This window comes from Physella acuta, unplaced genomic scaffold (genome assembly GCF_028476545.2).
Source record: "Physella acuta isolate Inbredline_101_S28 unplaced genomic scaffold, ASM2847654v3 ptg002108l, whole genome shotgun sequence".
In the NCBI taxonomy this organism is placed as follows: Eukaryota; Metazoa; Mollusca; class Gastropoda; family Physidae; genus Physella; species Physella acuta.
In genome coordinates, this window is record NW_026733609.1 from 72483 (window position 1) to 90000 (window position 17518).

The 17518-nt window shown below is 34.5% G+C and overlaps 1 protein-coding gene across 1 annotated transcript in view; it reads right to left on the reverse strand.

The window, feature by feature from the left end:
* Positions 1-1478: 1478 nt before the first annotated feature.
* Positions 1479-17518, reverse strand: part of LOC131932195 (uncharacterized) — a gene marked incomplete at its 5' end in the record, with an annotated part of 19075 nt that continues 3035 nt past the window's right edge. The window contains 6 exon segments of the mRNA XM_059289077.1: positions 1479-1622; positions 4120-4189; positions 9909-10074; positions 11134-11265; positions 14674-14865; positions 16725-16925. Of these exon segments, the coding sequence (XP_059145060.1) occupies positions 1479-1622; positions 4120-4189; positions 9909-10074; positions 11134-11265; positions 14674-14865; positions 16725-16925 (905 nt within the window).

The following is a 17518-nucleotide window of genomic DNA, read 5'->3' on the forward strand; positions in this document are numbered from 1 at the left end:
AACAATTAATCATTTATAGGGCCTACACTTTTAAAAACGTTTAGTAGTTAGCTTACGGCATATCACAATACCAACTTACCCAAGGAAACAATTATTAAAATCATTTTATTGTATCTAGTCTGGATAGGTCGATCCATCGTCTAGATCTAGACTAGTATCACATGGAAGATGCGAATTAATTGATTTACTTTGTATGGTAAATCAAAGTTTGATACGCCAACTAACCTACTAGTGTGCCACCACAACAAAATTAAAACGTACGATTTTTAAATCAACAACCTTCGACAAGAAATTGTATTTACAATCTCTTTCCTATCTCATTTTTAAAGAGTAACAATTGAACAGAATGTCTAGCCCAGTCTTTGGATATAACTTGGTGCTCTGGTGTGCATTTCCATGCAAAAGGGAAGTGCATTTTGTTGTTCAAAGAAACCTTGTGAAAAACCTTTCTGTTAAAGACCATTACCTGTGTGTTTAGTAATCAGTATAAACCCGGCATTGCCCATCCAAACCACAACCAACCAAAACAACAAAATGCAAACATAACGCTAACACAATTACAAATACAAACGAAAACAAAAACCTAACAACAAACCCAACCACAAACACCAATACAAACACAAAAAACAAACAAACAAAAAAGCAAACGAAAACAAAAACCTAACAACAAACCCAACCACAACCACAAACACCATTCGAACACAAAGAAAAAAGCAAACGAAAACAAACCAAATCCAAACGCAAAACCAACCACAAACACAAACCCAAAGAAAAAACACAAACGAAAAAGCAAACGAAAACAAACCAAATCCAAACGCAAAACCAACCACAAACACAAATACAAACACAAACCCAAAGAAAAAAACACAAACGAAAAAAGAAAAAACAAAAACGAACCAAATCAAAACGCAACCACTAACGCGAACATAAACGCAAGGTGCTCACAGTCTAGCCCGGGGCAGAATCGCCTGTTTCAGCTTAATAATCGACTATAGTACCCCAAATTATTCATAGTCTTTTGCACAAACGAACAATTATAATACTCCAAGCTTATTCGTTAAATACCTACAACATTTGCACTTGATCAATCCCCACTAATTATGTAATTATTTTTTTCCCAACACCAAAACAAAGTAATAAAAAGTAAATTCTTTTCCACTAATGTAATGGTTTTATAAAGGGAAGTAATTTTGTTTTCCTAATTTATCAAAGGGAAGTAAGTGCTATAGGACTAAATAAAGACATAATTAGAATTTTTGTAAAAGATGATATTTTTTTAAAACTTGTGTTTAATGAACATGCCGAAAATTATTACTTTCAGTGTGATAAATGAAAATTATTTCCCAACACTTTCAATAGTAATTTTTTAACTCATAAATTTAGACAAATGCGCACGATAATAGTCTAACACTTTAATCCATCGAAGTATGTCAACGACAAACATATTTATTTTTACATACAGAATTGAGCTTTATATATTAGACAAGAAAACTTGTGTTGGGGTCAACACCATAATCTTGGCCATGGAAAAACGTGTACTCATATTCAGTGTCACTGACCCTCCATAAATGGCGGTAGCTTCCATTGGTAGTTGCATCATAGGTCAAAAGTTCATCAATCAGCTGCAACACAAGGGGAAGACCCATCAGAATAAAATTATAAACAATAGATTATCATTTTAAAGGAGATAGAACATACTTTGATGAATGACGTTTACAAAGCTTTGACAAAATTACAAAAGGCTTGAAATTTCCAAATTTAAAAAAAAGGAGCATGTTCAATTTTATTTCTACTAGTTTTATTATTTTTGCATTTTAAACCATTAAGTGTAGACTAATTTTAGATGTACATTTTCAAACATTTGTCACCAACGACAACGATCCCTTTAAAAATTTACATTATTATTATTTATACTTATTACTAGCCGTCCCGGCCAGGCTCTGCTCTGGCTTCTGTTAAAAACCTTTCTGTTAAAGACCATTACCTGTGTGTTTAGTAACCATCATAAACCCGGCATTGCCCACCCAAACCACAACTAACCAAAACCAAAACAACAAAACGCAAACATAACGCTAACACAATTACAAATACAAACGAAAACAAAAACCTAACAACAAACCCAACCACAACCACAAACACCAATACAAACACAAAGAAAAAACAAACAAAAAAGCAAATGAAAACAAAAACCTAACAACAAACCCAACCATTACCACAAACACCAATACCAACCAATAACAACACACAAAAAAAAACCGAAAAAGCAAACGAAAACAAACCAAATCCAAACGCAAAACCAACCAAAAACACAAATACAACCCCAAAGAAAAAAAAAAAAAAAAAACGAAAAAAGAAAGAACAAAAACGAACCAAATCAAACCGCAACCACTAACGCAAACCCAACGGAATCGCCTGTTTTAGCTTAATAAACGACTATAGTACCCCAACTTATTCATAGTCTTTTGCACTCACTTAAACGAACGCGCCTGTTTCAATTTAATGAACAATTTTAATACTCCAAGCTTATCCGTAAAATACCTACAACATTTGCACTTGATCAATCCCCGCTAATTATGTAATTATTTTTTTCCCAACACCAAAACAAAGTAATAAAAAGTAAATTCTTTTCCACTAATGCAATGGTTTTATAAAGGGAAGTAATTTTGTTTTCCTAATTTATCAAAGGGAAGTAAGTGCTATAGGACTAAATAAAGACATAATTAGAATTTTTGTAAAAGATTATATTTTTTTAAAACTTGTGTTTAAGAAACATGCCGACAATTATTACTATCAGTTTGAAAAATGAAAATTGTTTCCCAACACCTTCAATAGTAATTTTTTAACTCATAAATTTAGACAAATGCGCACAATAATAGTCTAACACTTTAATCCATGGAAGTATGTCAACGACAAACATATTTATTTTTACATACAAAATTGAGCTTTATATATATATATATATATATATATATATATATATATATATATATATATATATATATATATATATATATATATATACAGTGGCATAGTGAGGTCGGGTGTCACCCGGTGCGGCACTTAATGGTGACACCCCTAGAGGCGTAGCGACCCTTCCCGGGGACAAACTTTCAAATTTTCGATTTGCACCCCCCTCATGTTTTCGATTTGCATACCCCCCTCCCTCAAACTTTTCAAGTGTTACTCTATATAATTTGCTATTTTTTGCCTTGGTGTCACCCCCTAAATGGTGTAACCCGGTGCGGTCTACACCCCCCGCACCCCCTCCTCGCTACGCCCCTGTATATATATATATTATATATATACAACTGAATACTTTTTTTACTATATATTTTTGTGTAAATGTATATATACATATATACATATATATATATATATATATATATATATATATATATATATATATATATATATATATATATATGTGTGTGTGTGTGTGTAAGTAGCCTACTCCGAGGTCGAATATCGGACTTGTGACAATAGGACGTCCCTGTGTCCAGCCAGTTCTGAGTTTCTTCCAGGCATCTCTTCAGAGGGGGTGGGGGTGAGAAATTCGGAGCAGATCAATTTTTACAGCAGCCGTTGTTGATGGGAAGAGATGATATGCAGACCTTTATTTATTTTTTTTTTTATTTTTTTTTTTGTAAACAGCAACACCAAATTCAGCTACACACAAAGGTAATAATCAAATGGAGAGTATATGAAAAATTCAATGATAAAATCCTTTTGTGTTATAGTGCAATTATTTTTTTTAAAACTATCAATGCATACATACATACATACACAAACACCCAAAACACACACACGTGGATATATATATATATATATATATATATATATATATATATATATATATATATATATATATATATACATATATATATATATATATGTGTGTGTGTGTGTGTGTGTGTGTGTAAAAGAGTTGTAAAAGCTACTCTGTTAGAACAGAAGAGTTTTGGGTGATAAAAAACGTTCCTTCGTAGACGGGCGTTTCCTCGGCTGTGTCGTCCACCTCCACATACACAATGGTTAGCGCTACCAGAGTTTCCTGCTAAGATTACATAGTTCACTATGGTCATGACGCTCGGAGATTTGCTGCCATTCACGTTTTCGTACATGCGCCTTGGCGCATTTACCATACTGCTGCCGGTCGTCGTATTTTGGGTACGTCCAGACGGCTGTGAAGCTAAAATTTAAATTATTTTTTAAAAGCAGTCACAATGATAAAATAAGTTATCTTTTAAATAAATGATAGTTATAAGAAAAATATTAGAAAGACTTTTAGAATAATTGCAAGAGGTTCAGAACATTTGGTTGTAGGTTACAATATAGTTAGTAAATCTAGGACCAAAATATGTTATGTGATATATATATATATATATATATATATATATATATATATATATATATATATATATATATATATATATATATATATATATATATATATATATATATATATATATATATATATATATCTTTGTAAAATTATTTGTTACCTTTGATGTAAAGAGCTTGCGTTTGGTTAAAATTACTCCCCGTTGAAAATAAATCATGAACAATACATTGATAATTTCCTTCATCCGAACAATTTATACTGCTAATGATCATTGTCATACTTGAAGGACAGCCGACGGTGATGATCAGATAGTGCTGTTACGTCTTGCAACGATTGTGAATATTTGTAAAAGTTTTTACTTTCTCGTATATAGAGAAAGTATTGTAATCGTGCACAAAAATAACATGAAATTTTGACAGTTTTCACCGTTTTACTCCCCAGTCCTTCGTCACATCCGGAGTATAGAGGACTTATTTTAATCAGGCAAAAATTATAAATACAAATATATATAAACGTTTTGGCGTTTTATGCGTTATTGAGTCGTAAAAACTGGACTTTGCAATTCTGTCCATATGTCTGTGTGTCTGTGTGTCTGTCTGTGTGTAAACACAATAACTTGTGTACCGTTACAGCTAGGTTGATGAAATTTCATACATAAGTATTTTATCAAAATCGTAGATCCATATCAACTTTTGAGCAATTTCCGATAACCGGAAGTGGTACTTTTTCTACTTTGAATTTTTCAAAAGCCTTTAACATGAGTACGATTTCAGATAGATAAATGAAATTTCACAAGTCAAATTTTGAGTAATTTCCGTTGACAGGAAGTACTAATTTACGCTATTTCCGATTTCTCAAAAAACGCATGTAAATTTATAAAGTACTAATAATATTGCGCACTATTATGCACATTTTAGTTTGGCGTTCGCTTGATGCGCAATTCTTTTTTCTATGAGATTCTATTCTATTTTTAAAAGTTTAATTAAGTAATTAAAAATCATGTCTATATTCCAAGTTATATAAGAATATTCGAGAAAGTTTAGGGGAGATCACTCCCTGTTTATTTTTCCCGTAGGGCTTTCGTCTCTCGGCTTAGTCTGTCCACATTGTGTATTGTTTACGTTTTGCTTCAGCGAGAGCCCTTGTACTGTGTCGGCTTTTTTGCTCGATCCGATGCTTTCTGGTGTAATGAGGACGATAAATCGGGGCAGTAAAGTTGGCTGAATTATTGTTGCGAGGAGTTGAGGACTACAAATCATATGAACTAGATCTATATCTTTCAACCATTTCACATTCTTCTAAGTTTGTATGCGGTCGTCCATAAATGACGTCACACTCGTAGCGGGGAGGGGGGGGGGGGGTCCGTAATTTTGTGACGGTGTGTGATGAGGGGGGGGGGGTCAGATGGTGCGACGTCACATTTTTGCATTATAATAAAGCAATGCTAGAAAACGAATTTTAGACGTTATTCCGCGGTTTAGAAGACTGTTTTAATAAATTGTAATAGGAATTGATGAAATACTCTATTTTGACAGAGTTCAGACAAGATTTTAGAAAAATATCGATGTTTAAAAAAAATTCAACTGCCATTTTGAGGGGGGTTGTAGGCTGAGGTGTGACGTCATTTTAGGGGGGGTTCTGGTTTTTGTGACGACGTGTGACGGAGGGAAGGGAGGAGGTAAAAATCGTCAAAAAAGCGTGACGTCATATATGGATGACCGCTGTTTTAAAAACAAGATGAAAATATTGAAAACTTAGTGGGTTGGAACACTCTACTTTATTCTATTCTATAACGCAATTAAAACCTAAATACTTCAGACTAAATATTATTAGTGTGTTAGCATGCAAATACAACCTACGCACATATCTCTAAAATTTGTACATTACATTTAATTAATCGAATGTTGATTTGCACTTTCTAAATCTTAAAAGTGTTAACAACTTTAATGCAAATACACATCAGTGACTTTGTTTCTTTGACTTTTTTCCTGTGACTCCCCCCCCCCCCCCCCCCCTTCAAACGTATTTTACGGCCAAAACCTGAAATCGGCCAAGGTGGAACTGGAAATTTAGCATCTGACTAATTGTTTAGCATATTAGTACCGTAAGAGGGGCCGGCGTGATCGAGTCCGTAATGCTCTCGGCGTGGTCGAGTCGGTAAAGCATATGATTGCTAAACCGATAAGTCTCGAGTACGAACCCTCGGGCAGATGAAACAACTCCAAAATCAAACAAATGCTGCCTTGTAGTTTGTTATTGGTTATGGAAGCAAACCCAAAAAGAAAAGCAAGCTGAAATCGGAGTCAAAGGCCTCAATGGCGTATAACCAGTTGACAAGTATACTTAATTGTGTTGGAGGGAATCCCTTCAAACTTTTTGAAAAAAATAAAGAACGAAGAAAAGTTTGCAAAGTAATTCTCCTCCATGGGACGGCGTGACGTAACGGTAGAGCGCTCGAGTGCTGACCCGAGAGTCTCGAATCCGGGTTCAAATCAGTAGAACGTCCCTGAGTCCACCCAGGGAAATAAAAGCGACTGTGCATAGTGATGACCAAACTATCCCTTCATATTCCTGTCTCTGAAGCAGATGAACTCTACTTCATCTGCCCCGAACGGTAAATGATGATGATGATGATGATGATGATGGATTCTCCTCCAGTACTCTTTGTCTGCTTCATTGTTTACTCGACAAATAGCAAGGATATCGTAGTCACAACATCCACAAGAATTGACTGAACTACTATTTTATTTTCAGCGCACAGCGTGGTCGGATTGTAGAGCATACGACTGCCATCCCGAAAATGTTGAGTTTGAATCCCGGGTTCAAACACGTAGAACGTAGTCCACTTAGCTTTGATGGGTACCTGACTCACGTTAGGGAAAGTAAAGGCGATTAAGCATAGTGCTGGCCACAGGTCAAAAGGGAAAGGTCGCTTCCCTTGCATGCTCTATCGATTGTTAGGTCTTATAAAGCTTTTATATTTATATTCTGTTAAATGGTGTATGTAAAAACTAAGCACATTAAATAAATACAATTAAATAACAAAACTCAATGATTACATATAATTTTTTAATTCTTTTGTAATATTATTAATACTTAATCTAAATATTTTAAGACATTTAAATTCATTAAATACTATATATAATTGGATTCCCTTAACTCCAGACATTTGATCCTCTACATTATACCCTTAGATTCAAAGCCAAGACACTTAATCCTAAAAATAAAAGTCTATAAAAATTATGAATTCAGCGAAAAATTCATTTAAAATTCAAATAATTATTTTCATTTAAACATCACAATAATTGAATCAATCAAAATAAATATTTTAATACATTAATAATATTTAAATCCTAACATTAACCTTAACCCTAACCAGAGGCGTAGCGAAGGGGGGAGGGGGTGCGGACCGCACCGGGTGACACCACTTAGGGGGGATGACACCATGGCAAAAAATAGTAAAATATATACAGAAAAATTTGAGGGGGGGGGGGTTGCAAATCGAAAGTTCGAGGAGGGGGGGGGGGTGCAAATCGAAAATTGAAAGTTTGTCCCCGGGAAGAGTCGCTACGCCCCTGTGGGGGGTGACACCATTAAGTGCCGCATCGGGTGCCACCCGACCTCGCTACGCCACTGACCCTAACCCTTTGACAGAAGCATTCTATAATGCTTCATAAAGGTTGAAGTGTCTGCGGATTAAATACATAGGGATTCAATAACTAGGGGATTACAATACGAGGATTAATTATCTAGGAATCAAGTGACCAGACACCATGAGATTAATAAAACATTACACGGATAACAATGGCGGAAGCTTTAAAACAAAGATTGCCAATCACAGACTCGTTCAATGTTTGTCCTTCCTTGATTCCATTGATCTTCCATTGATCTTCTCTCTAGATCCTCCCAGTCCTGGTTGTCAGAGCCAAATTCATTGGAAATAATTGTACAGCCCACCGTTCTATTCACATGGCTGTATTAGAACTCAACCTTCCGGGCGTAATGTCTAAAATTATAATTTAACTTCATTTTACAAACGAGAAATTGTTGTACCAAAATATTTATATTAAAATGTTGCTGTGCCTAACAGTGAAATCTTGTTCCAGTTGGATCTGAGTCTCAAAGTTAAGACCAGAGTTTCTTCCAGGCATTTCTTCGGGGGGGGGGGGGAAGTCTACCGCCTCCTCAAACGAAATGGAATTGATATAGAAAAAATATACTTTACCAGTGTCCGCCCCGTCCCCCGGAAAAAGTTGACCGCCCCCCGAAAATATCAAATACCCCCCCCCCCTGGATAAAAAAGTCTTGAAAAAAACACTGGTTTTACAGTAGACACGGTATGAAAGTGATTTTAAGACACTCGACTATTCGAAATATAGGTTGTTATTTTACTGGTAGTAAGAAGTAACAATAAAAGTGCATATTTTGGAATAAAGAAAGGCAGTTTATTTCAAAATTGTCGCTTTAGTACTATCCACCGCTTACCATATATAGCAAAGGTGTAGGGAGGGCGGGTGTTGGGGATACGCACCGGGTGACACCATTTAGGGGGTGACACCAAGGCAAAAAAATTAAATTGCAAAATGTACAGAAGAAAAATGCTTTTTTTTGTTTTCCTTAGTAGAAATAGAAGGTCTCGAGTTCGAATCCGGATTAATGTCCCTCCCTGGGTCAACCCAGCTCTGATGGGTAGCTAACTCACGTTAGGAAAACATAAGGCGGCTGGGTATAGTGCTGACCACACTTTCCCTTCATTTGCCTTTTTTTTTGCTGTAAAATGGAACTTTACAACTACACAAAAAAACACCATGAACTGACGAAAAACAACATTCAACTGCAACAGATGGAACCATATGGAATTACCATACAGGTGAATAAAAATTCATTCATTTATGCTTTTTTTATGACAACGGACACAAAAATATATAGGCCTACATTTAATACTGCTTATGGCGGAATTATGGGATTATAACACGGATGAATGGAAATTACTTCACTTATAATCAGGTAACAATGAGAAAAAAATCATATACCATTTCATATGAATTAGCGGAGGGGATGGGTTAAGACCCCCCCCCCCCTCCGAACGAATTGGAATTTATATAAAAAACATACTTTTACCTGTGCCCCCCCCCCCCGAGAATATCAAGTCTCTCTCTCCCCCCCCCCCCCCCCCATCCCGGAGAACAAATTCTGGAAGTAACACTGGTTAACCTGACCTGAATATCGCTAAATATCGTGCAAAAAGACTTTTACTTCAAAAAGGGCTAAATAGAAGCAAATTAAATGTATTAGATAAAAGTATTAACACTGTTATGAGGAGAAACAGCTACAAATATAGATGTTAACATGCTGTTTATGGCTTATAGTTTTCTTACAACATTTACGTTCGATACTTACTTTGCTAATGTTTATTTTTAGAATGCTCAGTTTCGTTTACGGGTACATTTCTGGAGAAGAGTAAAATATTATTATTAGTATTTTTTAATTATTAGTTGACACTATATCCTAAATTTACCCATATTTACATAGTTTTAAGCCGGCTTACTTATCTTGATAAAATTACCTGTTATTAGAGCAAAGTTTAGCTATTATAAGAACGAAACCAACAGCCGCAAGGAACATCATAAGTATCTCTATGGTGCTCAGCTTGTCTTCTTGCTGTGGGATAAAGCGGGTGTTTTCCACTTTAGTTAGATTTGATGAATTAAAAGCGATGCGGCTTTGTATAGCTGTGAAAATGATATTAAAAGTTATATTATTTTTAAATACATATAAATCTATACGTGTTCAGTTACGTCTCTTTTATATAAATAAAAAAAAAACATACGTACACACACACATACACACACACACACATATATATATATATATATATATATATATATATATATATATATATATATATATATATATATATATATATATATATATACGTATATATATATATACGTATATATATATATATATGAACATGCCGAAAATTATTATTATCAGTTTGAAAAATGAAAATTATTTCCCAACACTTTCAATAATAATTTTTTAACTCATAAATTTAGACAAATGCGCACGATAGTAGTCTAACACTTTAATCCATTGAAGTATGTCAACGACAAACATATGTATTTTTACATACAGAATTGAGCTTTATATATTAGATATATATTCGTATGTGTGTATTCTGCATGTTTATGTTTAACTATTGGCTCAGGTATAGGCATGAGACGACGTGGCCTAGAGGTAGAGCTACCAACTCTAGTTAGTTAAAAATGGTGTTCGAATCCGAATTAAGGTTAGTGGAACGTCCTTGAGTCCACACCCAGCTCTGATTGGTAGCTAACTCACGTTCGGGAAAGTAAAGCTGTGTTTTTTCCAGACTTTTTCTCCGAAGAGGGTGGGGGGGGGAAGGAAAGGTTACTTGCAATTTTCGGGGAGGGTGTGACACTAGTAAAAGTATATATTTTCTGTATAAATCCTTTTTTGTTTGGGGGGGGGGGCGGGGCGAAGACGATTTTTTTTGGGGGGGGGGGGGGGAGGGGAGTCCATAAAATTATGACAATTGCTCGTGGCTATTGAAACCTAACAAAAATATTTACGACACGTTGTGTTATTGATTTTTACACTGACCGTGACAGCGAAAATTTACTGTAGAAATTTCGTAAAAGCTAATTTATTGAACATATATAAATTGTTAACAGTACTGAAGAATACTTTTTTTTTAAATGATAGAGTTTATATGGAGAAATTGGCTCAAGTGAAGTTTCACAAACTCGTATAGGAATTGCTCTTACTTTCCATACAGTAATCCCCTCGTCTGTTTTCAACACACTCCTTGCAGGGGCCAGTAATCTGACAATCCTGTTCAACACACGTCATACTACACACGTAATCACATGTCAAACCGAATCTCCTTCTCGAACACTCTGAAATTTAATGAATTTTAAGGACAACACTTACATTATTTCAAAAACAGTCGCGAAATGATTTTGGTCTATTTATATTCCGGTAATCCAATACATTTAGGAATTTATATGATAAAATTTGTGTGTGGAGTTTATTCCATTTTATTTTACAAATTAGCACGCACGCATGCACGCGCACGCACACACAATCATATATATATATATATATATATATATATATATATATATATATATATATATATATATATATATATATATATATATATATAATATAATATATATATATATATATATATATAAATATAAATATAAATATAAATATAAATATAAATATAAATATAAATATAAATATAAATATAAATATAAATATAAATATAAATATAAATATAAATATAAATATAAATATAAATATAAATATAAATATAAATATAAATATAAATATAAATATAAATATAAATATAAATATAAATATATATATATATATATATATATATATATATATATATATATATATATATATATATATATATATATATATATATATATATATATATATAAAGCAATGTATGTCTGTGTGTCTGTGTGATTGTGTGTGTGTTTGTCCTTTATGCGCAATCCCTACAAAATCCAGAGTCCTATATTCAAACACTTATGACAGCACTATAGAGGCTAAAAAATACCTGCAGCAGAATTGTGCTGCAGTGGATCCCGGGCCACTGCCAGATCCAGGGTAACGAGATCGCAGACCAGCTGGCTAAAATTGGGGGAAAGAAACCACAACCGGAAATTTCGCTACACCCAAAAGAAATAAAAAGAATAATAAAAAACAAACAAACGCAAATGTGGTCTGTCACACACCCTCACTACATTAAAGACGACGGCTATTACAATTTAACACGAAAACAACAATACATAATCTTTCGACTTAGAACAGGCCACAACAGACTAAATCAACACATGCACAGAAAACTGAAGGTTGGGTGTAGCGAAATGTGCCCTTGTGGCAAGGCCCCGGAAAACACGGAGCACGTACTCCAGGAATGTACTCTGTATAGCCAGGCAAGAGTCAGTCACTGGCCCCAGCCCACCCCACTTAGGGAAAAATTATATGGGACACCTGACAAACTGGAGACCACAGTCCGGTTTGTCCACGAAGTTGGACTTGTTGTCTGAATCCTCCACCATATTCAAAAATTAAGAACGAAGAAGAAGAAGAAGTCCTTTATGCATTACTACACCTCTCATCACATCGCCGTGAAACTTTGGGAAGTTGTTGAGAATATTCCTAGGGAGGTTTCTGCGAAAAAAAAAAAATTCAAATTCGCAGGGGTGGCGCCCCGGCAGGGCGCGATTTGTTTTTCTATATATACGGTATATGAAAATAAAAAGTCGATTTTGGTTTGACATCGTTCATCTGCTAGCCATAAGACTTTGGGGAGTTCATAACACACTCTAAGGAAGGGTTCTGTAAAAAAATAATTTTTAGTTTCGCAAGGGCGGCGCCACAGAAGGGTGCGATTTTCCTCTATATATGGTATATAAAAATAATAAAAGTTAATTACAGTGACACCGTTCATCCGATAGGCATGAAACTTTGGGAAGTTGTTGAGAATATTCATGGGGAGGTTTCTGCGAAAAGAAAATTTCAAATTCGCCGGGATGGCGCCCCGGCAGGGCGCAATTTGTTTTTTCTCTATATACGGTATATAAAAATAAAAGTCGATTTTGGTTTGACATAGTTCATCCGATAGTCATGAGACTCTGGGGAGTTCATTATAACAGTCCAGGGAAGGGTTCTGCAAAACAAAAATAATTTAGCAAGGGCGGCACCACGGCAGGGTGCGATTTTCCTCTATATATGGTATATAAAAGTAATAAAATTGAATTGCAGTGACACCGTTCATCCGATAGGCATGCAACTTTGGGGAGTTCATTATAAAACTCTAGGGAAGGGTTCTGTAAAAAATCATTTTTAATTTCGCAAGGGCGGCGCCACGTGATGAAGCGATTTTTCTCTATATACGGTATATAAAAATAAAAGTCGATTTTGGTGTGACACCGGTATCCGATAGCCATGAGACTTTGGGGGAGTTGATTAGAACAATTTAGGGAAGGGTTCTGTAAAAAATCCTTTTTAATTTCGCAATGGCGGCGCCACGGGAGGCTGCGATTTTTCTCTATTTACGTTTTATAAAATTTCGGTTTCACACCGTTCATCCGTGTACCATGAAACTTTGGGGAGATGATTAGATCACTCAAAGGTAGGGATCTGCAAAAAAATATTGTTTAATATTGCAAGGGCGGAGCAATTTTTTTCTCACTACACTGTATATTAAAAATAAAACTCGGATGCGGTTCATCCGAGTGTAATGAAACTTTAGGGAGTAGATGAGAAAAATCCCGAGAATATTTCTGCGAAATATGTTAGCACTTGGCATTCGAATATCGAGCGTCTTGCATAGCGAGTAAGGGGTACTACTATATTCAGCGGTAAAACTACAACAGGCTTCTAAAAATAACTTTGTAACGCGAGGAAATCCTTCTGTACAGTTTCGTCACCTTGCGAAAGATGAAAAAAATAACTTTTTGAATACGAGGAGGCTACTGTAGAGTTTCGTCACTTTGCGAATGATGCAATAAGCATTTATTATTAGACAATCCAGTCAGAAATTGAGATCGAGCATCTAATAATAGACCATTAGTAACGCTAGCATATTGCATCAGTCACACTGATATTTAAAACACGTCTAATAATTTTTTACGTGTTAAAGAAAAAAACCTGTTCATTTGTGTCACTTTAGCATCATTATTAACAGAATGCTATTTGGCTCGATGGCGCCTGTTAGTTTTAAGGAGCCAGGGGGCGTACGCGGCGCCTATGCGGTAGTGTAATCGTAGGGTGGGGGCCCTGAGAGCGCCCTACTACGTCTCTGACACGTGGGCGGTCACCGAAGTTTGTTCTACCATATTATTTCGGTGAGTGATTAATGTACACTCAATGTTTTCATGCGGCAGTGTAGGTAAACCCGTGTCCCGATATTTATGATCCAAGCGCAGGCATTGTTTACATTTAAATAACTCACTTTTAGAATAGACCGTCACACGTCTTAGAACATATGATTGGTAACGCGTTGTTGAAATCCTTCTAATACATTTCGTCAAACTTTCTTCTATCCCCACGGCAACGCGCGGAGGACGGGTACGCTAGTATATATATATATATATATATATATATATATATATATATATATATATATATATATATATATATATATATATATATATATATATATATATATATATATATATATATATATATATATATATGTGGCATATATAGACTATGAATATGCTAATATGTATAATATGCAAGATTGTACAAAAAATGTAAAATTTTATTTAACCTACCTCCAAACGCTTGTATTTCACATAGCGAAAGCGAATCATTGGTACTTAAGGTTAACTTCATGATCTTTCGACTATTTTCAACGTAGATTGTGTGAAGGACAGAAAAGTTGTCAATTTCTTTTGTAAAAGCTATCAAATCGTTATAATCGTAGAGTTCAACTTTAAAATGTTCCATCTGTGGCGTCGAGGTTTCTAGTAGAACAATAAATAAGTATTAAAAAATTACATTTTTGTAATAAGAACATTATTACGGAAATTTTAATCAGAAGCGACATGTAGGCATTTAAAGACATCTAAGATTTTAATAAATGTTAATCGGCGGGGATCCGAAACGTAACTCACATAATATTGTTTCGTAACTAAATAACTAAAAAGAAAAATATGCTAACAAAAAGCCGTCATAAATCAGTTTACTTAATTAAGTATTAGCATTGAATAGATCAATACTTTTTTTTTAAATGTGGAAATTTACCTCAACGCTACTTAAATGTAAATTTACATAAATATGTGAATTGTTTAAGGCACGGTTGCAATCTTCGTTTTCTAGCTTCTAGCACTGAACAGTTTAAAAATAATTTAAAAAAAAACAACTTTATTTCGATGATTATATACAACTTTCATTGTAAGTGCAGCTTTGCAAAGTTTGTATTTCAAACAGTTCTCTTTCAATAATAAATTTAAATACCCAAGTTTTTTTTTTCAGTTTATACTTAGAAAACTGGAAAGGTAAAATATCATTTAGATGTAAAATTTAAATAAAGATAAATTTGATTTTTAAATGTATCTTATACTCTTATACTTAGAAAACTGGAAAGGCGAAATATCATTTAGCAGGGGTCTCCAAACTTTTCAGCCCGAGGGCCGCATTAGCTATCAAATATAAGTTCGGGAGCCGGAGTTTCTTCCAGGCATCTCTTCGGCATCTCTTCGGGGTGTCGGAGCCAACCCCCCACCCGAAGAACATCTCTTAAAAGAAACTGTGATGCAAAAGTTGTAATACTAGCAAAGTCTCCCTTAGGCAAATACTTATAACCCCCCCCCCCCCCACACATATTTAAAGTAGTCTCTAAGGAGGTCATTTGCTGGCCACATTTGCTTCAATGGTAATTACACCCAATGCTACATTTTCAATTTTTTTTTGAATGTTACCTCAAAGATTATTTTTTCCGTGGACAAAACGATCTCCGCGGGCCGGATGAGAGGACCTCGCGGGCCGCATCCGGCCCGCGGGCCGTAGTTTGGAGACCCCTGATTTAGATGAAAAAATTAAACAAATATACATTTTCAATGTATAGGCTACTCTTATACTTTGAAAACTGGAAAGGCCAAATTTCATTTAGATGAAAAAATAATAAAAATATATATAAGTATGGTGCAATTTAGCTGCAAACATAAATTTCAGTTTCGGCCCCCAAAGGCTTACATGGGCCACTGAGGGCCCTGTAATATATTGTTTTCAATAATCAGAAAAATTAACCAAGGTAAGATTATTAACTGGGTTGTTTCCTTTTAATTGTTGTGTGACTGATTTGAAAAATCCATTTGGAGTACCTACTTTTATCCGTAAAAAGTCCAAAGAGTTTCGTAACTTTGCGAATGATGCAATTAGCATCTCTTTTTAGACGATCCAATCATAAATGAAGATTGAGCTTCTAAAAATACACCATTAGTAATGCAACAAATTGCAGCAGTCACACTGATGTTTATAACACGTCAAATACTTTTTTTTCTACGTGTTAAAGAAAAAATCCTGTTGATTTGTGTAATTTTATATTAAAATAACTCACATTTACGAAACAAGGTCAGGCACCTAAGAATATATGATTGGTAACGCATTGTTGAAACCCTTCTTATATATTTCGACAGACTTTCTTCTATTCCCGCGGCAACGCGCGGGGACGGGTATGCTAGTTAATTAATACAAATACTCACGTATTTTTTCGTATTTTTATTTCAGTTTATACTTCGAAAATTAGAAAGACAAAATATCATTTAGATGAAAAAATTAAATAAATATAAATTTTAAATTTAAATTTATCTTATACTCTTACCACTGGTATATATCAGAATTCGCTTAATTATTCTTGGCCAATTAAATATTGATCTCCAGATTATTTGTCGACCAGACTGATATATCGACAAACAGTTATCGTCGTCTACGTGTCCATCTAATACTTTCATGTAATTAACAGCCGGGATGTTCATTGAATTTGAAGAGATAAAAACTTTGGATTCTTTTAAAACATTTCTACCTGTTTGAATATGAAAATAATATGCAATTATTTATAAAATAGAGCGGGAGTGATCTCCCCTAAACTTTCTCGAAAACTCTTAGATAACATTAATGGGGATGGCAACTCCTGTGCAAACGGGATACAGACATGTTTTTTTCATCGCTTTTTAAATACTTGAATAGAATGTAAAATAGTGCAACATTAGTGCTTTATAAAGAAAACCTTGATTAATCGTCATGATAAACAGTTTTTTATTCTTGACCTACGTGAAATGTTTTAAATAAATAGGTCCCGTAGAAGTGTTCGAAGTTTCGCTCGCATGTTTCCGACCATGACGCACGATAGTTAGAGGAATCAAGTTTAAAATAAATTCGAATGCGTTTAATTGAGAAATCGGAAAGAACTTAAAGTACTACTTCCGGTCAATGGAAATCACACAAAATTTGACAAAAACTAAAGGATTAGGTCTTTTACTTATACGTAAAATTTCGTCTACCTAAATAAAACAGTATTATAGGCTTTTGAGAAACCGAAAGTAGAATAAGTGTCTTTTCCTGTTACCGGAAATCAATTAAAAGTTGATACAGAATTACGAATTTGTAAACCTAGCT